The sequence below is a fragment of the Ranitomeya variabilis genome, chromosome 2, assembly GCF_051348905.1.
Source record: "Ranitomeya variabilis isolate aRanVar5 chromosome 2, aRanVar5.hap1, whole genome shotgun sequence".
Lineage (NCBI taxonomy): Eukaryota > Metazoa > Chordata > Amphibia > Anura > Dendrobatidae > Ranitomeya > Ranitomeya variabilis.
In genome coordinates this window covers 363,376,501-363,402,913 of record NC_135233.1, presented here as the reverse complement: position 1 = coordinate 363,402,913, position 26,413 = coordinate 363,376,501, and the positions used below count along the sequence as shown (strand labels likewise).

At 41.6% G+C, this 26,413-nt stretch overlaps 1 protein-coding gene across 2 annotated transcripts in view; it reads left to right on the top strand.

Annotated features, from left to right (window-relative positions):
- RASGRP4 (RAS guanyl releasing protein 4) overlaps positions 1–26,413 on the top strand; it is a 54,372-nt gene that overhangs the window by 2,623 nt on the left and 25,336 nt on the right. For both annotated transcript variants that reach the window (XM_077285742.1, XM_077285743.1), the window contains exons 2-9: positions 1,401–1,612; positions 7,127–7,232; positions 7,310–7,363; positions 10,012–10,146; positions 11,618–11,765; positions 16,183–16,356; positions 17,195–17,311; positions 24,518–24,793. In XM_077285742.1, the coding sequence (XP_077141857.1) occupies positions 1,401–1,612; positions 7,127–7,232; positions 7,310–7,363; positions 10,012–10,146; positions 11,618–11,765; positions 16,183–16,356; positions 17,195–17,311; positions 24,518–24,793 (1,222 nt within the window). The remainder of the gene's footprint in view (positions 1–1,400; positions 1,613–7,126; positions 7,233–7,309; positions 7,364–10,011; positions 10,147–11,617; positions 11,766–16,182; positions 16,357–17,194; positions 17,312–24,517; positions 24,794–26,413) is intronic.

The following is a 26,413-nucleotide window of genomic DNA, read 5'->3' as shown; positions in this document are numbered from 1 at the left end:
CGAGAAAATTGTCTCAAGTTTCATCAGTGTTGTTTTATCAGAGTTTCTTCAGAGTTTGATCAGAGTCAATTTTTACCATCCAAATTTGGTCAAAGTTTCATTAGTTAAAACTCGTTAATGGAGCAATTCTGTCATTTTGATTTCCTTTTCCTTTTCAGCTTTTAAGACACAGTTTAAATAATTTTATATTTTGATAGAGTTTTGCGGACGCGGCAATGCCAGATTTACCGGTACTTAGATTTTTTTACTTCTTTATTTTTGAACTGGAAAAAACTTTTATACTTTTTAAAACTTTTTTTATTCTTTTGTCCCCCTTGGAGACTTGAACCTTTGATCATTAAAAAGTGCACTAAATCAGGTGATAACTTGCTGAGCAGTGGGTGCTTGACTGCTGGGACCTGAACCAATCTCAGATCGGAAAACTTCTACCCCATTACGAGATGGCACAACAGTTCGGAATCCCAATCGCCGTTCCTTTCGTTCCCTATGGAAAAAGCCTAGCGCAGCGTTCTACAGCTCAGTAAGGAATTAAAGAAACTTAGGTCGCACATTTGCCCTGCTCCATTCTAACAGGAATAAAAGTTCTCTGTGCTGCCGATCTGTGCCCGTCCCAGCAGTCAGACTTCCATCGATTGACAAGTTATCACCAGTCAATCCTTTTTAGCGATCAGCTGTGATCTGTGGGAATACTTCACAGCAACTATATAATTTCCCCACAGTGCCTCCGCAGGAGAAATCAGGAATTACACCTTGCCCCATTCAAACCAATGGGTTGTCAGTGTAATGCAGGACCGGCCCTTCAGGGCAAGAAGTTTTTCTTAATAACCACTCTTACACTTTGAGATTCTAAACACAGGACCTATTTTATTAACTCAGATTTTTTTCCGAAAAGGTGTACATGAATGGGGAAAGTAGTAGGAGTAGGAGTTGATGTGCAGTACCCGGCAGCAGCCATTACACATTCTCCGAAGTTGAGCTGTTCTGCTCCTTTCTGTATTTACACCAGAGCAGGTGAGTGGGGGTGCCTAGTGTCGGACCCCCACCATCGGACTTTGATGACCTGTCCAAAAAAATAGGTCATCATTGTTACAACGGTAGCTGACATTTCAGGAGAACTTGTAGCGGAATGTCCGTGTCGGCCTCTAGCTCCTCCCCTTCCATAGAACTTTACAAGCACCAACTGTCATCTCCTATCTCAGTAATGGGAAAATCTGTCATCACTAAATGCAGATTTTACCCCTGAATTGAGAGTGAAAAATTAATCCAGAAGGAGAAAGATGCAGATCTTTCTGATAAGCTCTATTGCAGAGTTGCTTATTTTTATGTGGACTATTGATTTATGAAATAACAATAAAAAACAACTGTTACTCCTTATAGTGATGTGTTTATCGTTTTTACAGAAAGTCTCACCTGGAGCTTACGAGTCAAACGATTAACGGTAATGGAGTCGTTGTCACTGTTAAGGCTCGGCATAGCCAGAGTCGGAGGAGAAGAAGGATGACTTGTCCGAGTGCGGCCGAGATTAACCGCGCTCTTGGGTCTGTCACATTGGAGCAACTGGGAAAGAGCTGCAGTCTGGAGGAACTGATGGAGAAATGCATACAGTCATTTGGTAAATACGATAACACTCACCAGCAGGGTCAGGACCCAGGACAAGGCATCAAAAATACTTTGGTAGAACCTGAGGTTTGGCCACAGAAAGTAAAGAAAACGTCAACTGGTGGTTCAACTAAGCACATAAATGTATCCAGGGCTCATTTTTGTGGGTGGGAGACAGGGCAATTACCCCAAGGCCCCTAATTATTAGGTGGTCCTGTAAGACCCAATACCTAGGCAGTAAATTGAAACCACCAAGTAATATTAAAGGGGTTGTTTGTGCTTATGGTCCAAGTCTGCTGAATTACTCTATATGACTGCAGACTTGTGAATGCTCACTCTGCACGCTGTCAGGATTCTCCAAGTATTTAATTTGCATACAAGCAGTCACATGCCGACGAGACGTATGTGACCTCGCTCAATAGAAGTGAATTTAGTGAGGCTCAACACGTCTAGTTGGAATGTGGTCGGAAGTATGCAAAACTCATACTTGCAGTCACATCACCGCCTGCACCAGAGAATCCTGACAGCGTTCGCTGTGAGGATTCACAAGTCTGCAGTCATATAGAGATACTGCAGACTTGAGCCCGAAACCTGGACAACCGCTTTAATTGGAGTATGGTCCATTTAGCTTCAGAATCCCACTGGGTCACTCTTCTCTTTCGATTTTTCCTCTTCACTTCCCACGAAGTTCTAAAACTTTTTTTTTACTTTTCAGTCTATAGATTTGTATCAGGGCTTATTATTTTGAGGCAAGCTGTAATTTTCTTCACTACCATTTTGGGTTTTATAAGACTTTCTGATCTTTTTTCTACTCCTTTTGGGGAGGCAGTGGGACCCCCAAAAAAACTATGATTCTGCCATTTTCTTTTTTTCTTCAATCAAATATGTAATTTTTCCCATTGTAACTTTTAAATACCACTTTACATTTTTTTTACAGGGGACTTAAGCAATATTGTAATCTTAGGGTGCGTGCCCACGATCAGGAATAGCAGCGTTTTGTACACAGTTCACCTGCGCTGCATCCAAAACGCTGCGTTCTACGATACAAGGACAGTGGATGGGATTTATAGAAATCCCATGCCCACTGTGCTTGACGCTACATAACCTCGCCCGCAGTGCGGATTTACGAGACGCAGCATGTCAATTTCTACAGAAATTTCCACAATAGAATGTATTGTATGCGGTCAATCTGCATTGTTCAAGGAACACATGCGGATTTAACTCCGTGATTGAACCAGACCACAAAGAAAATGTGAAATTGATAACGGAAAATTTGGCGCTTGGGGGTGACAATGTCTGTCAGGGCACAACGGGTCTACCGCTGGGCATATCACTGTGACAAACCTCCTCGCTCCCAAATGTTTGATCTGCTGTACCTTGTCCAAAAGTGGTTGCAGCCGGACTCCTCTACCCCAGCACAGAGGGTAGAGTGTGTGCTTCCTTCTGTGCCGAATGGAGACTTAGGTTACCTAGGGAGATCGCCGACATGCTGATGACTTGGTCAGACTTGTCAAAAGGTATCAAGGAGTCGGCGGTTCCTTGGGGAGGCAAATCACTCCATACTGAGGGTCCCATTAGAGGGTGGAGGGTAAAAAGGGAATGGGGCGTCCAAAGCCTAAGACGGCAGCGGAGGTCAGGCCAAGAGTCACATCGGCAGATGTAATTTTCTGGAGATGTCACAGCCCAGGTCATACCACTGCCCATTGTCCCCTGACCACCAAGCAAATGGACTGTAGCATGGGATGCCGGTGTTCATTCTGCACATATCCTCCCTGCCGTGTGGACTGTCCACCTGGCGAGGGGCCCTAAGCTTGTCCTGTTAAAGTGAATGGTCTGAAAATGACTGGACTGCTAGATTAATGGAGGTTGGTGACCCTCGTACAGGCCATACTCTCTCCAATTGGTCCCTGGGAAGAAGGTGGGCATTCGCTGCATTCACAGGGATGCTAAAAACTATCCAGTGGCCAAAGTGGTCATTGAGACATCCCGAGGAGCTGAGTCCCATGAGATTGAAGTGTTCCAGGATTTATTACACACAATTATCATAGGCTGGGACTTTGTGTTTCTTTGGGAGGGGCAGAGATCTTCGATTGTTCGGTTAAAAGAGAGGGCGTCCCTGAAGAAGTCTCACCAACCCCAGAGCCTAACGGGTTTCCTTTCTGTGTAATGGTGAGAAATGAGGAGGTAATATCCTCTGAGTCCAACATTCCGGAGATAGGGGTGACTGGAGAAAATTTTGGGTCCGCCCAACATAGGGACCTGAGTCTAAAAGAAGCATTCAATAAGGTAAACATTGTAAATTTCTTTGCGCAATCTCCTTATTTTATGATGAGTGGGGATTTATTGTACTGGGGTATTAAGGTCAGAGAGGAAATAGTGGAGCAATTGTTGGTACCAGGACCCTATAAATGGAGAGTGTTGGACATGGCCCATTCACATATCTTGGATGGCAATTTGGGTGTGTGGACTAAACCCAAGAACGGGTAATGCGGAAGTTTTATTGGCCTGGATGTCACCCAGAAATCCTAAGGTATTGCAAATCTTGTCCCGCTTGCCAATTAATCGCTCACACCGCTCACTTCCAAAATTCCCTTATGCCGCTACCCATCAAGGCAGGGCAAGACAGAGATACTGTTGAAACTCCATGTTTGCTGGTTAAGCCAGATGGGGACATTGAAGATGTCACAATAGCCAAGGTGCTGTCGAAGGCCTAAAATCAGCAACGTCAGGAATTGCTGCGGCATGTGTTCTCAGGTTTGCCATGGTGTACAGATGTCTTAGAACACAATGCTCTGATGGAACCCCATGTGAGGGTGAATTCAAAGCCCTACCAAATTCTTGAGGCCGACCGAGAACTGGTCTCCAAAAAAGTGAAGCGTATGCTGAACGAACTCTCCCAGTTCAATGCATTTCTGATGCCATGTGTCGACCAAGAGACATGACCAGCAAGGTACATAACAACCTTGAATCTAACAATTGGATATTTGGCAAATCCCCATGTCACAAGTAGCCAAGGAGAAGATGGCTTTCTCTGCACCCAACGGTTGCTTCAAATATGTCCTGATGCCATTCAGACTGTAGGGAGCTCCGGCCACCTTCCAGAGCGCCATGGACCGGATACTGGCAGCCCATAAGAATTACATTGCGGCATACCTGGACTATATCGTAATCTTTAGACCGGTTTGGGGAAGTCATCTGGGAAAGGTTCAGGCAGTCTTTGATGCTCTCATTAAGTCGGGGTTCTCTATAAATCCAAAGAAATGTGCCGTGAGGAAAGAGGAGGCCAAATACCTTGTATATGTAGTAGGTAGAGGCAAAATTAAACCCAAGATCAATCCAGAAGTGGTCAAAACCACTCTCAAAAAAGCAAGTTAGGGCTTTTCTGGGAATCGTCGGTTACTACGGGAGGTTCATTCCGAACTTTGCCATGATGGCGGCACCCCTGACCGACCTCCTTAAGGGGACAAAATCAGTTATTGCCAAATGGATGTCGGAGGCGGAGACAGCCTTTCAAGAACTGAAACTAGCTCTGTATAAGCAGCCGGTCCTAATTGCCCCCAACTTTAACAAGGAATTTGTACTCTAAATCGACGCCTCCGAAGTTTGATTAGGAGCGGTCCTTTCTCAGGAGATACATGGTTCTCTATCTGAGTAGGAAACTGTCGACTTGTGAGAAAAATTATTCCATCATAGAAAATGAATGCTTGGCCATATAGTGGGCAGTGGACACATTGCATTACTATTAGGGAGAAAATTTTAATTAGTGTCATACCATGCCCCACTCAGGTGGATGAGGGAGAAAAAGGGTAAAAATGCTCTGGATACCCGCTGGTTTCTAGCCCTACAGGATTTCCGCTTCTTTGTTGAACATAGAGCTGGGAGTTACATGGTAATACCTCAGTCCTCCTGAAAAGTCCATGACTAGTGGTAGGTGCAAAGTCCATGGCTTTAGGCAGAGGGGGGAGGTATGTAAGGTGCTGTAGGACACCTAGTTGATCAGAGATAAACCTGTAGTAATGCTTTAGCACATATAGGACTAAAAGGGGTTAATCGGCCATGACAGATTGATTGTGAGCAGCTGATGAGTTGGGCGAGACAGCTGCTCACCATATCTCCATCCCAGGGTGTGGTTTGTAAATTGAGACCTGTTTTTCTCACACGTCTGTGAGTATAGAAATGTGTAAATCTCCTGGATTGAGTGCTTGTACTAAAGAACTAAGAAGCTGAACTCTAAGCCAGATGGGCTAACCAGCACTATTGTATGGACTTGTTTCTTTATGTTTTACTTTGTGCCGGACCAAGGCTGTACTTGAGTTTCCTGTGATGTGGCTTATGTGGACTGAAATAAACCAACTGGATTTTAAATAGAAACTATTCCTGTGATACCTCTGATCGCTCCCAAGTGAGTACTATTGTAACACCTCCTAAATGTAGCTGTCACAGTTGACAGCTGCATTTATGGGGTTAAATTGCTGTAATGGAAGCCATCTCCGATTGCAACAGTTAAAGGAGTATTCCCATCTCCAAGAGCCTATCCCAATATCTAGTAGGTGTAATAATAATAATATTAACAAATACCTCCAATTAGAAATTGAGTATAGTTCTTCAGATTTGCTATGCCACTTACCTAATGTAGGGCATTGCAGGATCGTAGGTATCCATGGTTATGACCACTCATATAGTGACAGTTACTTAGCTAGACAGCTTAGTGGTCGTAACCATGGATACCTAAGCTACTGCAATGCCTTGCACATGGGGAAAGCGACAAAGCGAATCTGAAGAATTATACTAAATTTCTAATTGGACGTATTTGATAATATTATTAATAATACACCAACTACATATTGGGATAGGATCTTGGAGATGGAAACACCCCTTTAAACGAAGCCCACACCTTTAGCGGACTCAGTATGCAAGCAGTGCACACAGGGACAGGTGGACCAACCTGGATGTAGTGAGCCCCGCAACTTGTCCCGGTGTACCAGGAACTGGCGTCAGTCCTATGTATGGTACTGCTATAGATTTGTCCTTTAGTACCTTGACTCTTGACCCAATGAATCCCAAGATGATTGGTGAGAGATAACCAGCTCTGTTTTGAGGTGTGAATTGCAGCTTGTCACGGGTTTTGCTATTATGTCACAATAATGTATTGAATACGTAAAAGTCATTCATCTTTGGGGACAATTCTTTTTTTTTTTTTTTTTTTACTTAAGTACATTTATTTTGGACTAAAAATCATTTTTGCAATTGGGTTTCATAAAAAAAAAATTGGCTTTTACAGGCTTTTTATTTCTCTGCATATTTGACTTTTATGTGGTCTGTGGTCATAAATCAGCTGAGAGCACAGAAAAAAACAGATAAAACTTTTACAATCTCTCCCATCAGACCCTTAGAACGGGCTCACTGATTGATTTTCGGATAACTCATTCTGCAGCCAGCAAAACACAGCGGAATAAAAAAAATGTATATAATGAGCGGATTGTGTTGACGTGTTATTAATGATGCTTGTTTTGATCGGTTTGCCAAGATGTAGATGGAAAGCTCTGGAGGAATGAAGACACCATTCATATGATCCTCGTCATGCACAGCTGGGTGGTGCCATCTGCTGATTTTGCACGGAAACTTCTTCAACTATATCCTTACCTGTCTTGTATAAAGCTTTACTGTTACTCCCAATAACTCTGTGTTTATGTCCTTAACCACTAACTACTTACAGGGAAGCTTCTCAGAACCACAGGCGAATGCAGATCTGCCATTTTCTCAGGTGAATGTCATTTGTCTCCCCTGCCTGTCTTGTTCCTGCAGTTTGTTTGGCCCAAGCTTTTACCAGTACAAAGCAAATTTAGTATATGCTGTTGTGAAAATTCATGTTTCAGGAGTGCTGCCCTTCATGTATACTCCCCTTCATACATTATATAAATCTATCAAGTGTAACAAGGGAATCTTTAAAGGGATGGTGCATGTTTACAAAATTCCAAAACTTGGCTGACTACAGGTTGTCAGGGAGCAAGTGTTAAATTCCTCTACAGCGCCACCAACCAAACATTGCAAGAAATTAATGGTACATCTGTGTGCTGCATGGACATGATGATATCTCTTTATGCACTTTTAAAGAGAACCTGTCACCTGCTATAAATATGTCATTTTTCTTTTTTTTTTAACCTGGTGTAACTTTTCTGTAATTTTTATCTGGTGTAAATGCCGCTGTTCTCCTGAATCCAACGCTATTTTTCTTTTGTTCCTGCGCCTCTCCATTCCTGAGATATGTACTCCTATTCCCTGTATATAAACCTTGTTAACTAAGTGGGCATGGTCTTCAGCTCTTCTTGTTTGTGAAGGCTACGCCCAGTTAGATACAATACTAGATTTACATACAGAGAAGAAGAGGTCATATCTCTGTAACAGAGAGAAGCAGGAACAAAAGAAAAACATCGCCGGATTCAGGAGAACAGCGGCATTTACACCAGGTAATGAAATGTACAGATTTATGGCAAGTGACAGATCCCCTTAAAGTTGATCTGGCTTATTCATAGATGTAATTAATTATGGATGCCGCTCTTTTAGCACAATATACATTAACAGATATTCAAAAAGTGGGTTTAAACTAGAAATTGCCTTTAAAATGGTCTAGAAATCCTAATCCTCAGTGGTAATCATACTAAAATTATGGGTTTAAAAAATTGCTGCAAACTTCAACAACCTGTGGAGTTGTCTGAAGTGGAAATCAATTGTTTTTATAATTTTGAACAATCCCTTTAAATATGATTTGCTTTCAATATATATATATATATACAGCTCAAAAAAATAAAGGGAACACTTAAACGACAGAATATAACTCCAAGTGAATCATGCTTCTGTGAAATCAAACTGTCCACTTAGGAACAACACTGTTTGACAATCAATTTCACATGCTGTTGTGCAAATGGAATAGACAACAGATGGAAATTTTTGGCAATTATCAAGACACCCTCAATAAAGGAGTGGTTCTGCAGGTGGGGACCACAGACCACATCTCAGTACCAATGCTTTCTGGCTGATGTTTTCTTCACTTTTGAATGTTGGTTGAGCTTTCACCCTCGTGGTAGCATGAGCCGGACTCTACAACCCACACAAGTGGCTCAGGTAGTGCAGCTCATCCAGGATGGCACATCAATGTGAGCTATGGCAAGGTTTGCTGTGTCTGCCAGGAGACAGACCATTACAATAGGAGATGTGTAGGGGGCCGTAGAAGGGCAACAACCCAGCAGCAGGAAACTACCTCAGCCTTTGTGCAAGGAGAAACAGGAGGAGCACTGCCAGAGCCCTGCAAAATGACCTCCAGCAGGCCACAAATGTGCATGTGTCTGCACAAATGGTTAGAAACCAACTCCATGAGGATGGTCTGAGTGCTCGACATCCACAGATGGGGGTTAAGCTCACAGCCCAACACCGTGCAGGACGCTTGGCATTTGCCACAGAACACCAGGATTGGCAAATTTGCCACTGGCACCTTGTGCTCTTCACAGATGAAAGCAGGTTCACACTGAGCACATGTGACAGACATGACAGAGTCTGGAGATGCCGTGGAGAGAGATCTGCTGCTGGCAACATCCTTTAGCATGACCGGTTTGGCAGTGGGTCAGTAATGGTGTGGGGTGGCATTTCAGTGGAGGGCCGCACAGCCCTACATGTGCTCGCCAGAGGTAGCCTGACTGCCATTAGGTACCGAGATGAGATCCTCAGACCCCTTGTGAGACCAAATGCTGGTGCGGTTGGCCCTGGGTTCCTCCTAATGCAGGACAATGCCAGACCTCATGTGGCTGGAGTGTCAGCAGTTCCTGCAAGATGAAGGCATTTAAGCTATGGACTGGCCCGCCCATTCCCCAGACCTGAATCCGATTGAACACATATGGGACATCATGTCTCGCTCCATCCACCCATGTCACATTGCATCACAGACTGTCCAGGAGTTGGCGAATGCTTTAGACCAGGTCTGGGAGGAGATTCCTCAGGAGACCATCCGCCGCCTCATCAGGAGCATGCCCAGGCGTTGTATAGTAGAGAGGTCATACAAGCACGTGGAGGCCACACACAATACTGAGCATCTTTTCCTTGTCATGAGGCATTTCCACTGAAGTTGGATCAGCCTGTAATTCGATTTTCTACTTTGATTTTGAGTATCATTCCAAATCCAGACCTCCATGGGATATTCATTTTGATTTACATTGATAATTGTTATGTTTTATTGTTCTGAACACATTCCACTATGCAATGAATAAAAAATTGCAACGGGAATATTTCATTCAGAGACATCTAGGATGTGGTATTTTAGTGTTCCCTTTATTTATTGAGCAGTGCATACTGTATATGTATATGTGCAAACCTCATTTTACGGCCCACGTTGCTAATCTCAAGTTTCCCCCTTACCTTTAGGTTTTGGGTGAATCAATATCCGGAGGTGTTTCGTAAGGACAGTGAACTGGAAGAACTGATGGGTGATTTTTGGGAAGTAGTAAAGGAGAAAAGAAGACCAAGCGATCCACGACAAAGCATTGAATGCTCGTGCTTGTAAGCAGTCTTTTAGCATTCATGAAAATCAGAGTTGCCCATTGAAGCTTACAATTTGTCATTTATTATACTGGGGTCAAAAGCCGTTGGGTCCCTAAAGAGTAACCGTCATTTTAACTTTTTCTTCCCATAAACCAATAATGTACGTGAGAATAAGCAACTTTGTAATAGATCTTATCAAAGAAATCTGTTTCTTTCTCATCCTGGATTGATCATTTATTCTCAAAGTTCTCAGTTCAAGTGTGAAATCCGTCGTCAGTTAATACAGAATTTCCTGTTACCAAGATAGATGTCTGTTGGTGCTTATAAAGTTCTATGGAGAACTGTAACTGAACTTGCAGTAGAATGTCTGTGTCGGCCTCTAGCTCCTCCATAGAACTTTATAAGCACTAAATCTCCTATCTCACAAATGGGAACATCTGATGTCACTGAATACAGATTTTACCCATGAATTAAGATTGATCAGTTCAGGAGAAAGAAGCAGATTTCCTTAATAGGATATATTACAAAGTTCTCATGTGTACTATTGATTTATGAAACGAGGATGATTCTTTAAGCTTCAGGGTCTGAATGGGGTGGAGGTCAAATATGCACACAACCAACCCATTCATTGTCTATAGGGGGACCGAAAATATCTAGTGGAGCTTCAAGAGGTCAGCAGGTTACCACCTATAGATGTTCTACGACACCCTACGATGGTGTCCATACTAGGTAGCAGACTGGACATCCAAGGGTGCCCACCTCCACTCAGATGTGATCTAATAGGAGACAAAAGAAAATTAGGCTAAAACCCAAGCAGGAGAATGAAAACCCAAATATTCCTAATCATGGTGGAGTCGCCATTCACTTAGTTAACCCCATGTTTTTTGTTATTCTCCTGCTATTCTACAAGTTGTTCACTTTTTGGGTACATTTTTTTTTCTTGCTCAAATGCATGCATTTTGGAATAAAAAAACTTTTTTGCAATTGGGTTTCCTCAAAAATTTTGCACTGTTTGGCATTTACAAGCTCTTTTTTTTTACCCAGCACATACATGTTTGTTATAAATCAGCCTAGAGGAGCGCAGGAAAAGACAATCGTCAGACCGAGCTCACTGACGACAGGGACTATAGAAGGTATATGGTGCAAAATTTTTAACAAAACCAATTTGAAAAGTGATTTTAAGCAAAAATAAATGATGGAAGGACAGCCCCTTCAAGCCAATTTTTTGTCTAGGCTTGTTTTTATTGAAAGATATGAAAATGTAGTGAAGAGAGGTCGATGTTGGTTCTTTTTATGTTCTTCCCAGAGGTGTTTTAATGTCCAAGATGAGCCATTGCTGAAGTGTTGCAGGAATTTGGGCAGATCATCCATTCCTGGAAGGTTCTGCATTGCTCCAAGTCTTCATTTGAGAATGATGGTTCAGTAGAGTCTTTGAATATATTATCTTTAATGATCAGAATCCTTCTCACTTTTTTTTTTTCTGTGACAGTTCTGATCAAGAAATCAAGAAACCATTTCCACAGTCCCCAAGCTTTAATAAAAAGAGGAAAGTCTCTCTTCTGTTCGATCACCTGGAGCCGTCAGAACTCGCAGATCATCTCACCTACCTGGAATTTAAATGTTTCTGCAGGATTTCGGTAAATTATCTCCCAGGCAAATCTCAGTGACCTTTTTACATATTTAATCTCATCTTATGTGGAAATTTAAATACGTCCTGAACTTCCTCTTTGTGAAATTTTGTGTATCTTCTGCTTGAAAGCCTAAAACCACTATATAACATGTATTAAAATCCTAAAGGTCTCAGCTTAGACCACTTAAAACAAAGATATTATCAGAGTATTACCTATTGATTGATCGGGATGTTGTATTAAATGTTTTTTTTTTTTTTTATTTTGTTTGTTCATATTACACTCGGTATTAAAAATAAAAAATAGAAATCTTGCAATTCTCACACCGGCCACCGGGGCTTTTTTTTTTTAGACTGTAACTTCTTGTTTCAGGAAACAACACATGTACAATAAACAAGACCCATTGTACAGATGCATTTAATGAGCATGTGCAAAGGTCATTGTGAAAGGAGGAGCTGTGACATTGACTATTGTGGTTGGTGAATCCTGTGTTATAAGCTGTGTATAGCGGTGTTTTCTGTCATTATAATCCTGCCTCTGATGATAAGGAGCCTGCTGAAAACACTTACTGAAAAGCCATGAAGTAGGAGTCAAAAAAAAGCCCCAGTGGCCAGTATGAAAAGTCTGACCTAAACTGAATGGAAGAAAGAAAATGGGATGTTATCCGGGTGTAGTTGTCAAAAACAATTAATTCCACCCATATCAAACCTACCTGGATGAATAGACCTTTACAATATCACAATGCCTTTTGAACCAGAATTAAAGGGGTCATTCTCATCGTCATATAAGGATATTGTTGGATAGAGCTTGTAAAAATAAGCACTTTTGCAATTTACTGCTTATTAAAATTTACAGCCATTCTTGAGATATTAACGTTTTTCTTTTGTTTACAGCTTGTTGTCTTGGAGACCGACCACCGCTGCTTTCTAGCTTGTAAGCACTGCACTGAAGCTGGCCGGGATTAGGAGATAACAATGATGCTTTATTAATTCTGAACAGCTTCCGAGAAGCGCACTATAAAAAGAGATTGTAAGAGTTTAAGCTCTGCACTTGTTTGGCCAACACTGCAAGAGAGCAATGGTGGTCGGTCTCCTAGGAAACAAACTGTAAACAAAAGAAAAGTGTTAATATCTCAAGAACAACTGCAAATTCTAACAAACTTTATATTGCAAAAGTGCTGTTTTTATCAAGCGCTATCCAACAATGCCCATCAATGGGGATGGGAATAATCACTTTAAGGCCTTCATCGGCCCTTTTGTCGATCTGTAATCACTTTTTGAAGATTTCTAGCCAGGGTCTGAGAGCAGCTCCTTTGAAGTTGCTTTTTTCATCTACCTACTAAACCCAGAAAGTAGAAGGGTCAATTAAAACTGAGGTGTCCAATCACGAGATGACAGTCAGCAGAACCGGTCTACATCTTGAATGGTAGAAGAAGGTCCCAATTCAACCCTACAACAGATGTCAGGGGTAAGAAGAGTTGGCCATGTTAGATTTTATCATTTGTTGAAAACCTACATGGAAGCAAAAGTCTAGCAGGGATTTATTGAAAGGAAATGGATGCTTGGCCATATACAACCCCTGGCAAAAATTATGGAATCACCGGCCTTGGAGGATGTTCATTCAGTTGTTTAATTTTGTAGAAAAAAAGCAGATCACAGACATGGCTCAAAACTAAAGTCATTTCAAATGGCAACTTTCTGGTTTTAAGAAACACTAAAAGAAATCAAGAAAACATTTTTTTCTAGTCAGTAATGATTACTTTTTTAGAACATATCGTATTGAAGGATAAGACGTGCACTCTCGCTAGTGCTGGTGCAGACTGAATATGGAGGGATACTCCAGACTATAATCCTATGTAACAACAATCGCACTCAATAAAGGAGTTTTTAGAATTTTCGTTAATCAAAAAAACGTGATTTCTTTATTGTGAACAAACACCAAAATGAGGGTATCACCGCAGTGTTTCAAGGTAGGTAACGTTTCGACCCGCAGGGTCTTTCTCAAACCTTACTTTCAGTGGTAGATACCAAGAAGAGGGCATAAATCCCTGTGAAGATGCAGAAGTCCCGTTAGGGGCTGTACTATGAGAATATCCGGTGTCTGCGGTGGTGGTGTGTGAAAACTCCTTTATTGAGTGCGACTGTTGTTACATAGGATTACTTTTTTAGAACAAGCAGGGGGAAAAAATATGGAATCATGAAAATCAAACAAACAAAAAAACACTCCAACACATCACTAGTATTTTGTTGCACCACCTCTGGCTTTTATAACAGCTTGCAGTCTCTGAGGCATGGACTTAATGAGGGTCAAACAGTACTCTTCATCAATCTGGCTCCAACTTTCTCTGATTGCAGGTTGGAGCCTTGTCATGGACCATTTTCTTCAACTTCCAAAGATTTTCAGTTGGATTGAGATCCGGACTATTTGCATGTGTCTTTTTTCAAGGAATGTTTTCACAGTTTTTGCTCTGTGGTAGGATGCATTATCATCTTGAAAAATGATTTCATCATCCCCAAACATCCTTTCAATTGAGGGGATAAGAAAAGTGTCCAAAATATCAACATAAACTTGTGCATTTATTGAAGATGTAATGACAGCCATCTCCCCAGTGCCTTTACCTGACATGCAGCCCCATATCAATGACTGTGGAAATTTGCATGTTCTCTTCAGGCAGTCTTCTTTATAAATCTCATTGGAACTGCACCAAACAAAAGTTCCAGCATCATCACCTTGCCCAATGCAGATTCGTGATTCATCGATGAATATGACTTTCATCCAGTCATCCACAGTCCACCATTGCTTTTCCTTAGCCCATTGTAACCTTGTTTTTTTCTGTTTAGGTGTTAATGGTGGCTTTCGTTTAGCTTTTCTGTATGTAAATCCCATTTCCTTTAGGCGGTTTCTTACAGTTCGGTCACAGACGTTGACTCCAGTTTCCACCCATTCGTTCCTCATTTGTTTTGTTGTGCATTTCCTGTTTTGGAGACATATTGCTTTAAGTTTCCAGTCTTGATGCTTTGATGTCTTCCTTGGTCTACCAGTATGTTTGCCTTTAACAACCTTCCCATGTTGTTTGTATTTGGTCCAGATTTTAGACACAGCTGACTGTGAACAACCAACATCTTTTGCAACATTGCGTGATGATTTATCCTCTTTTAAAGGTACATTCACACTAAGCGACGCTGCAGCGATATCGACAACGATGCCGATCGCTGCAGCGTCGCTGTGTGGTCACTGGAGAGCTGTCACACAGACAGCTCTCCAGCGACCAACGATGCCGAAGTCCCCGGGTAACCAGGGTAAACATCGGGTTGCTAAGCGCAGGGCCGCGCTTAGTAACCCGATGTTTACCCTGGTTACCAGTGTAAATGTAAAAAAACAAACACTACATACTTACATTCGCGTCCCCCGGCGTCCGCTTCCCTGCACTGTGTAAGCGCCGGCAGTAGCAGGGCACAGCGGTGACGTCACCGCTGTGCTTTGCTTTCCGGCCGGCACTGACACATTCAGTGCAGGAAGCTCTGAGCAGCAGCGCGGACGCCGGGGGACGTGACAGACATCAGAGGGTGAGTATGTACTGTTTTTTTTTTTACTTTTACAATGGTAACCAGGGTAAATATCGGGTTACTAAGCACGGCCCTGCGCTTAGTAACCCGATATTTACCCTGGTTACCATTGTAAAACATTGCTGGCATCGTTGCTTTTGCTGTCAAACACAACGATACACGCCGATCTGACGACCAAATAAAGTTCTGAACTTTCAGCAACGACCAGCGATATCACAGCAGGATCCTGATCGCTGCTGCGTGTCAAACACAACGATATCGCTATCCAGGACGCTGCAACGTCACGGATCGCTGTCGTTATCGCTGCAAAGTCGTTTAGTGTGAAGGTACCTTAAGAGTTTGATAATCCTCTCCTTTGTTTCAATTGACATCTCTCGTGTTGGAGCCATGATTCATGTCAGTCCACTTGGTGAACAGCTCTCCAAGGTGTGATCACTGCTTTTTAGATGCAGAATAACGAGCAGATTTAATTTGATGCAGGTGTTAGTTTGGGGAATTGAAATTTAGAGGGTGGTTCCATAATTTTTTCCCACATAATTGAGTCCATAATTTTTTCCTTCTGCTTGTTCTAAAAAAGTAACTATTACTGACTACCACATTTTTTGTTCTTGATCTCCTTTAGTGTTTCTTAAAGCCAGAAAGTTGCCATTTGAAATGACTTTAGTTTTGTGTCTGTGATCTGCTTTTTTTCTACAAAATTAAACAACTGAATGAACATCCTCCAAGGCCGGTGATTCTATAATTTTTGCCAGGGGTTGTCTATGGGGGAGTCAGGGAGAATATCTGGACATGTTTGTAACTTTTTGGACAACTTTAGGTAGAACTTTTTATGGTCCATCATCATTTTTTTTTTTCGACAGCATTTAGACTATCAAAGCTACACGTTACAGAATTCTCTAAGGGAAATTCCACGACTGGAGCGATCGGTCAACTTGTGCAATAGTATTTCACAATGGGTTCAGCTGATGATCCTCAACCGTCCAACTCCGCAGCAGAGAGCGGAGGTGTTTACCAAGTTCATTCAGGTGACGCAGGTAAGAACTACGATGACAGTTAAAACCAAAAACAGAAACAAAATGAACATACACCCTACAGTAAGTATATAGTAATAGTATATATAAATATTCAGTTTTTTTATCAAAAAAGCGTAAAAGCCATCCCACCGCAACAAGGTGTACCGAATCGGAATGGTCCTATCCTCTAATATTAGAACCCCACCTTGTGTCAGACAACCTCAATGTAGATGGGGGCAGAGTAGGGCGGCGTCCAACTGGTCAGACACCTGTCCACGGGAAGCTAAATAAATTAAATGTCTAATTCACAAAAGTGGGAGCCATGCCCCGTTTGTACAACGTACAAGAAACTACAGCAAAAACAAAGAAATGAGCCAGAGTATAAGTTGATATACATGCAACATGAAGAAACAATAAAAGTTAGCTGTTGGACATGAGAAGAGTCTGCTTCGAAAAATTTGCCAAAATTTAGACCCCGTTGGTCATAAAATAAAACCATCGGTGACCAGCTTGATTCTTTAGACATTCTGGTCTAATGTCCTACTGACTGTCGAAATCCTAGATATGCTGTAGCGGTGAGATGGGACCATGTCCTCCTTTTTCTATGAGTATGGGGAAAGATTGTGTGTTTATACATAGATTGTTCCAATGCGTTCAACGTTTCGCACTGTTTATTTTCTACGCCACCATGACCATATTTTATTTGCCCGCACTCCTAACTGAGACACCATGTCTAGACTATGCGGAGTATAGATTACTTGGAATTTGGCCATTTTAGTTGGCGGTGTGAAGGAAGGAAGGAAGCAGATTATACACTATTGTAAAATGTTTGAATTTATTATCGGTCTATGCTTTACAGAAACTTCGCAAACTACAGAACTTCAATACTCTCATGGCCGTGATTGGGGGATTATGTCACAGTGCTATATCCAGACTGAAAGAGACCCATAGTTACCTGTCCCACGATGTGTTAAAAGTGAGTGCCGAAAATATTGATTGTAAATGGACTGAGACTGGATTATCCGCTAAGTAGACCTTTTGAAAAAAGAGGACCATATGGGTCATTGACATTACTTGTGTAAACTCTGTTTAGGGCCAGTTGCCACTTCTTTTCCAACTGCAAAATACTGGGAGTCGAATATTAGTCGTAGAAATCCTCTTTAATGGTCGACCGTTCCTTGTTGACTCTAATAGGCCATCAATGGAATTTGACACCTGACAACCCTGTCAATCAAATGATTGAAGGGATTGAAACACTTAAAGGGGACCTGCCACTTGCAATAAATATATGATTTTTTTTTACCTGGTGTAATTGCGGCTGTTCTCCCGAATCCGGCGATGTTTTTGTTTTGCTCCTGATCCTCTCCGTTCCCGAGATATGACTTCCTTTTCCCTGTATAGAAATCTAGTCGTTAGCCAATTGGGCATGATCCTCAGCTCTTCTCTCTGGGAGTGTTCTTAAGGACTACACCCACTTGGCTAAAAAAAAGGCTAGATATTTATACAGGAAAAGGGGGCTATCTCAGGAACAGAGAGGTGCAGAAACAAAAGAAAAACATCGCCGGATTCAGGAACACAGTGGCATTCACACCAGGTAAAAAAGAACAAACATACTTTGTATTTATGGAAACTGATGGATTTTTTATTTAAAGGGAGTCTGTCAAATCCAAAGTCTGTATCAATGTAAGCGTATATCTTTGTGGGGGGCCTTGCATTAAGAGGAGCCATACCGTTAGTTAAAATATTAGCTTAATAATTTTGAAGAAAACATGTTATAGGTTTATATGCAAATGAGGCGTTCAGAGCATCGTGGGTGTGGCTGCATGTTTTGGCGTACCCTTCTTCTAACAGGCTAGTTTCGAAATGTGCTTTCCTAATTACATCATAAATATTGAAGTCTGAAAAAACAACCTTTTAAGACAATAGTATCAGCCGCTTTTGTTTTTTTATGTTCTTTCCTTTTTACCTTTCTTGTTATTAACCCTCCAACGAGTAATGTCTTTATCCAGATGATAAAACTAGAGACTGCTTTTAAGGTTTAGAAAATTGAACTATTAAAATGAAGAAACAATATGTGTCAAGAAGCGAGTTGCATTCTTAGTGAGTTGCATTCGACATTTCTGAAAGACGTAAACTGCCAACGCCACTCGGGTCTCGTTCTAAGAAACCTACCACAACTTTTTACCACAAGAAAACAAGGTGATTTCTTCAGAAGTTACGTATTGGTTTAACCCTTCATTCAGGTAACCACAAGTCAGGACGATTACCGGTTAATATTAAATGAATCTTTATTCACTATCAATAAACATATTATGAAGCGTCAATGTTTAACTTTTCAGCCCAAGGAATAAAGTTCAGCTTTTCTCTCCCCTACCATTCAGGTAGACTAGACTGATGGTGGTTTGTGCGGGCGTTGGGCAAAATTAATGTTAAAAAAAAAAAAAAAAAAAAGTTGAGTTTTGTCACCTTTGTAACAAGCTGCTGGCAAGGAAATTTTTATTTCATACTGTATATATATATAAAAAAAAAAAGTATCGGTAAACAATATTAAACTTAATTCTGTGCAAAAGAAACCCACCCCCCTTTAAATATCCCCTGTACTAATTATTGCTAGGAAAAACATTTGCGTTTGTAAAGATGAACCCACAATAACCATAATATTAAATGACAAATAACACTTCTACATATTTTCAGAAGTTATCAGGTTCAGTTAGGAAATGAGCCAATTCTTAATGATTTTCGTCTTCTGAATTCAAATCTGAAAATTTTTAGTTGGCTCTTGTTTCTATGATATCAGAGTTTTCCTTTTACTACTACGTATAATTAGAGATGGGCGAACCCCTGGATGTTTCCAAATCTGAACCCGGAACACATTCACTTGAATGGGGGCACGAACATTCAGTGTTTTCCACGCTGTCATGTGCATGACCGCGGCAAACACTGTCCCTGATCAGCAGTAAAATCATTACCGCCGGTCAGACAGCTGACGTTCCCAGGAGGTCATTTGAAAATTATGTGCAGTTGTGCAGTCACCGTGAGAATTTCTCTTTTCTCCCGGTGAACTTTCTGAGCTCAGCGCTGCACCGTGACACTTTTTCTCATTGTGTTAGCAGTGATCTCACTGAGGCCCCCCATAGTTCAGATGCCCAGCTTCGATGAAGTCACCGCTGGTCACTGACGCTGCACTCACAGCAGCTCATTCCCCAGTGGTTTTCAGCCTGAATGGTCACATATTGGCACCGTCCAGGTTGAAACTATTTATCTTCAGACATGGATTACGGTGTGGGACAGAACGACGGACAGGTGAGGGATATGGTTGTTTTTTATTTATTTTATTTTTTTACAGGAGACGAGGGATTCAGTGGAATGGGCATTAGGTGAGTATAACTGTTTGTTATTTTTAAATAAAGTAAAATTGTGCTTTTTTTATTTCAAATAAAGGACTTTACACTTACTGTGTGTTTATTTACAATATAACTATAGGATTAGTAATGAATAGGTGTCTTATAGACGCCTCTCCATTACTAATCCGTGGGCTTGATGTCACCAGACAATACAAAGGTGACATCAATCCCACAAATATGAACCCCACTTGCCACAACTACAGGGCAAGTGGGAACAGCCAGGAAAAGCGACAGAATTGACGCATTTAATAGATGTGCCTTTTCTTGGTGGCTGTGGGCTGCTATTTTTAGGCTGGGGGGGAATATGTCCACTTACCAGCCTGAGAATACCAGGCCCCAGCTGTCTGTTTTAGAAAGGCTGGTTGTCAAAAATGGGGAGGGGCCATGCCGTTTTTTTAATCATTTAAATAATAAAAAAAAAAAAAAAAGGTTTGGGGACCCCTCTATTCTATTCTTGATAACCAGCCTTGCTAACACTGACAGCTGAGGGTGGCAGCCCGCACTTGTCAGTTTTGCCTGGCTGGTTATCAAAAATACAAGGGGCCCCACACAGTTTTTTTTTTTTTTTATTTATTTAGAGCGCAGGTGCTGGCTGGTGAATACACATCAGCCACCGCCTGCTCTCACTGTTATTAGCGGCAGCTGGAGTAGGCTGATGGGAGTAGTAGTCTCATCAGCCAAAGCCAGTGACCGGAGGTAAACTTTTTACCTCTGATCACAGCTGCAGGCTGTCTGACCAGCGGTAATGATTTTACAGCCGATCATAGGCAGTGTTTGCCATGCTGTCATGCACATAACAGAGCAAGAAATACCCGGTGTTCGGGGACCGAATCCAAACAGTAACATGGACTTCCTGGTGAAGTCAGGGTTCGGGGTCCATGCCTGAACACTAGGTGTTTGGTATGGACCCCGAACTTTACTGTTCGGGTTCGCCCATCTCTACGTATAATTATTGCATAAAAGTTTCAGTACTTTGAAATATTATTATTTTTACAATGCAGAATATTTTGTTATGCCAATATTCTGATATTCATTTAGAGGAAATATAGCAACAACTTAAATAACTAAAACATGACTAAACACTATTGTGAATTATAAACAGTTGCACAAATTGCACTACAGAATTTGGTCCTCATTCAGTGATGACTTTTTTGCTTGTCTCTTGTACTCCTGCATCAGATCATCTCTTGCAATTTTCCAACAGTAATCTCCAAGCATTGATGGATTCCATTTTCTTTGATATCTTGTCTCCGTAGCCGCAATATCTTGGTGAAATCTCTCACCGTGCTCATCGCTCACTGCTCTGCAGCTTGGTAGAAAAAAAGTCTAGATGCAAATGTAAGAAATGAATCTTTTCAGACATGTTACAGCCAAGATCCTTATGTTTTGAGGAGATTTTCCACCAACTCTTCATAGTTCTCTGTTCGAGTTTCCTGAAATATTATTTACCACTGATGTGAATGCTATCCATGCAGCCTTTTTCTTGCCCTGCAACAAATGGAGAAAATCCTTGAAGAAGCTTGCGAAGCTGAGGTCGAAAAAAGACTCCTTCCCTTTATCTTTGCTTCACTCAACCTTGTAAATGTATCAATGAGATACTTGAGTGCTTTTGCAATTTTATCCATTGCCTTTACAAAGTTCTTTATCAGACCCAACTTGATATGCAATGGTGGTAACAAAACCTTATGTTTGTCAACATGTCATGGATGCAGGACATTTTTACTCCTTGGCTAAAGCGAATGTTGGAGAGGCCAGTCTCTTATTGTAGTGATATTCTCTTGCATGACTATCCCTTTCACAAAGCAGCAGTAGCTTGTGTATCCACCCCGGAGATTAAATAAGAGGGCAACCACCTTTAAGTCACCACAGAGGGGCCACAAATGTTGGTCATAGTTTAGGCTCCTCAACGGCTGTTTCATGTTATCATAGGTATCTTTTATGTGGACTGTATACCCAACTGGAACTGAACGTAGCGCATTGCCAATATGCAGCAAGACAACTTTTAGGCTTATTTTGGATGAATCGATGAAGAACCTCTGTTTATCTGGATTATGACTTATCTTTAGAGCTTGCATTAAACTGTTGATGTTGTTGCATGCCACAAGATCGACCTCCGTGAAGAAGTATTGGACAAGATCTTTATCATGGCTGCGGACAAAGAAATCCAAACATCGCCCGCTAGGAGACTCCACTGCTGTAGCCTGGAACCTAAGAGCTCAGCCTAAGGGTACTGTCACACAGTGCAATTTTGATCGCTACGACGGTACGATTCGTGACGTTCTAGCGATATCGTTACGATATCGCAGTGTCTGACACGCAGCAGCGATCAGGGACCCTGCTGAGAATCGTACGTCGTAGCAGATCGTTTGGAACTTTCTTTCGTCGCTTGATCACCCGCTGACATCGCTGGATCGTTGTGTGTGACAGCGATCCAGCGATGCGTTCGCTGGTAACCAGGGTAAACATCGGGTAACTAAGCGCAGGGCCGCGCTTAGTAACCCGATGTTTACCGTGGTTACCAGCGTAAAAGTAAAAAAAAACAAACCGTACATGCTCACCATCTGATGTCCGTCCGGTCCCTTGCCGTCCGCTTCCCGCTCTGACTGACTGCCGGCCGGAAAGTGAGAGCAGATCACAGCGGTGACGTCACCGCTGCACTCTGCTCTCACTGTACGGCCGGATCTGTCAGAGCAGGAAGCGGACGGCAAGGGACCGGACGGACATCAGATGGTGAGCATGTACGGTTTTTTTTTTTTTACTTTTACGCTGGTAACCACGGTAAACATTGGGTTACTAAGCGCGGCCCTGCGCTTAGTTACCCGATGTTTACCCTGGTTACCCGGGGACTTCGGCATCGCTCCAGCGCCGTGATTGCAACGTGTGGCCGCAGTCTACGACGCTGGAGCGATAATCATACGATCGCTGCGACGTCACGGATCGTGCCGTCGTAGCGATCAAAATTGCACTGTGTGACGGTACCCTTAGTCTTGAGCAGATGCAAATTTCTAACAAGATCGTTCAGTTCACTTTATGTTATAAGGTTAAGTTGAGGTTGCAGGAAGAAAGTCTGGTTCGTGAGAAGATGCTTCATGACACCAAGCGACCTCTTCTGTGTGTTGTACTGGGCATATTGTTGATGGAAAGTTTGGACACTGTAAAGTTCACTTCTTCCTTGAAACTCCTTTCCCAATGTGGGGCACCATGCAGAATTAGCAATTGGTCGTGATTGGTTGTATCTCTCCAGATCATTGCGACTGCAAAAAAATATAGATTACCTCTTCCCATGCAACCACTGGGTAAGATGTGATCTCCTATTCTGCAGCCAAAATACAGGTTGTAGGCTTTCCTTATCATGTTAGTTTCGCCTTTGTGACACAAAAGTGATTTCTCAGCATATGTAGCAAAAACTATCCTCTTTCTTAATGCAAGAATGAGTCATTTCTGACATATAGAAACATGCCAATATGCTAAGAAATCCTAAAACTGTATACCTTACACAGAGAGCATTTATATAAGTAGGTGATGCAACTGTAATTAATATTACGTCATCAGAGCGGATTTGACATTTTTTTGATTGGTCACCCCAAGATGATAAAAGACTGAAGGCTCAATAGACTAACTAGATTATGGAATAGACAAGATACTAAGCTCTTCTTAAAGAGAAGTGACCATGCATGTATAATCACTCTCAGTATAATGGACAATTGTAAGTTCTCCGCTGCCATCAGGGCTCCTAGCGGTTGTGTTACTAAAGTGTTTTGTGAAAAAAAGCCCCTTAAAAGTTCATCTCTGTGGTCAGATTGAAGTTTCACAAGAGATAAAGCAGAATTGCACACATGGTCTTACCTCCTCCTTATTTCTCTCCAGTCTTTACTATACTTCACTACAGCATGAAATTACATGGTTATGAGAGGCCTTAAAGGGGTTTTCCACTACTTTTGAAAAGTTAACAAAGGGTAGGGAAGGATCTTTATAAAAGAAAGAAGTAATACTTACTGCTAAAACCCTGCAGTACAGTGTCTCTGATCTTCTGAGGACCTGAAGCGATTATTTCAGCAATCAGGTGACTGGTGAACATTAACATTTTTTGGTATGATAACATCATCAGTCACCTGGCCGCTGCAGTCAATCAGCATCTTCTGATGACATGTGACTGGTGGTTATGTTATCATCACTTAGAGTCCTGATGGACACCATCTAAGTGTCGGGGGATTCCACTGGTGAATATGGTTTCATTCTTTTATAAGGATCCCTTATGGTCTATTAACTTTACAAAAAGAACAGAAAAACCCTTTGAAAAAAGTTATCCGGGACTACTGAACTGATGACGTGTCCGGATTGGATAATACAAATATCAGATTCTCATAGTTCCGCAGCTCCGTTCAATCAGTTGACCTCCACCTATTTGGTGGTCTTTCCAAATGATATGACATCAATTAAGTAGTCCTGGAAAACCCCTTACAAAAGCTTTGAGTGCAGAAAAAAAATTAAAACAAAAAGACTCTTTGGGGATGATTTTAACCCAAAACAGCACCACTGTTGGTGGTGTCACAAAGGCTTAGATCTAGAAAAAAAGTGCCAGGTCTTTTTTTTATTCTTATCTCATACAACCGCATCCACCTTTGAAATATATGTGATGAGGATGTTGTGCAGGAATGAAGTCATTTATAGACGCAGCTCTGCTGTACAGAATTATAAACTCTGTGCGCCATCATGAATTTATTTAAGGTACTCCACACTTTTCTGTTCCAATGCCTCCCTTTTGCCTCTCTTTACAGACCCTCAGTGGGATGACGGAGCTCCTATCCTCCAGCAGTAACTACAGTACATATCGAAGGGTATACAACGAATGTGGGGGCTTTAAAATTCCCATTCTTGGGGTACAGCTAAAGGACTTGGTATCACTTAATGAGGCCCTGCCTGATTACTTAGACAATGGGAAAATCAATGTCAGCAAACTACAGAGTCTTTACCAACATATTCTGGAATTACGTCAGCTGCAGAAAGCCAGTCCGCCAATCAAAACCAACAAAGATGTGATACTGCTGCTAACTGTGAGTAATTCTCAAATGTTATTCCGCAGAGCAAGTTGAACTATTATTAAAAAGGGTACTATATACATATATTGCTAGAAAAAAAGCCGTTAAGAACATACAAAGGTGTAACTATAGCTGGCGCTGATAGAGCAGTTGCACATAGGGCTTGGTGCCTAGAGGTCCTCATATACTCTTAGACAAACATGGGTCATCATAAGTAGAAACAAAAAACAGGTCGGACTAGGTCTGCCCTGTTGGATATCATTGTCTAAAAAAAAAATTCAACATGCCCTACTGGTGTTTTGAACAACAACAAATGTTCGTCTGCAGGCCACCCATCAAAAACTAAAATTATTTGTTTCACCAAAACAGTCAACAATCATAATTTATGGTCGAAATTAGCCATTTCACTGACTTTTATCTTACAAGTATGGGTACCATAATGGAGCTCAAAGACAGCTCTGCCAAACTGGACACCAGTATAATAAGTGTCACTAGGTGGTACATTCTGCACCCTATTTCGATGGTGGTGTGGCTGATGCAGAGATTGTATTGGACACCAGAATTGTTAAATTACGATTTTGAGATCATGACACAGACTTTACTAACAGTATGAACAGAAGTCACTTTAGTGGGATATAAAAGAGTTTGTCAACGTACTATAAAATTTGTTCAATTTTCTCCATGTGAGAGTATATATTGGTGGAGATGAGAAAATTCTTCTAGACTCATAACTTGAGAAACTTTTCCAATAGGAATAATAGTGGGAATAATAGAGGTCTTGCGGTAGATATAACCAATGGTGGAATGGAAATATCTAAGAGCTTCCAATGGACAATGTTCAAGTTAGATACCATATGGTTGTGTTCAAGTTAGATACCATATGGTTGACGTATCACTGTAGATTATGGCCAACAAGATTGTAGAACCAAGGACAGATTGAATATGTGCTGCTATTTTTGAGGAACCTCATTATGAAATGGAAGGAATGGCAGAATGTACTCGACCAAAGGACCAGAGAAGTAGAATTAGGTGAACTAAGGGCAAGAATGAGTACTCAAATGTAGACATGTTGAGAAGAAGGGGACTAAACCAGATACACGAATAAGGCAATCTTGCCTTGCGCAGGCGTGTACTACGGAGGACACAGCATGAACTTCAATCCAATATTGGCGGCCAGCATGCAGCCAGCGGGTAAGGAAAGGGTGAATCAAACACCCGAAAACCCCGCCCATATGACCGCAAACCTGTCCCGCCAAATTCAGGTGACAGGTTCCCTTTAAGGTCTTTGCTTCACCCAGTTTACCTTGAATATTTGAATGGTTACCTGTCTTTTTTTGCTTGGACCAGACAAAAACTGCTGTTTAGAATCCATTACAAATTTTCTCAAAGTCTTCATAATGTTAGCCATGGCTTTTAATTTTTTGTAACTCCCAAAGAAGGAAATTGAGAGAACTGCGCATGCGCAGCCACTTTTCCCTTCACAGTGGCTCGAGGAACAGTCCCTAATTTGTAGGCCTCATACTTGGGACCAGCATTTATCCGGTCGGTATGCCATAAATGTGTAAGATGGGAATAACCCCTTTGTATGAATAGTTCTCTAGAAGTCCATTTTTACGATTAGTCATCTCATAGAGG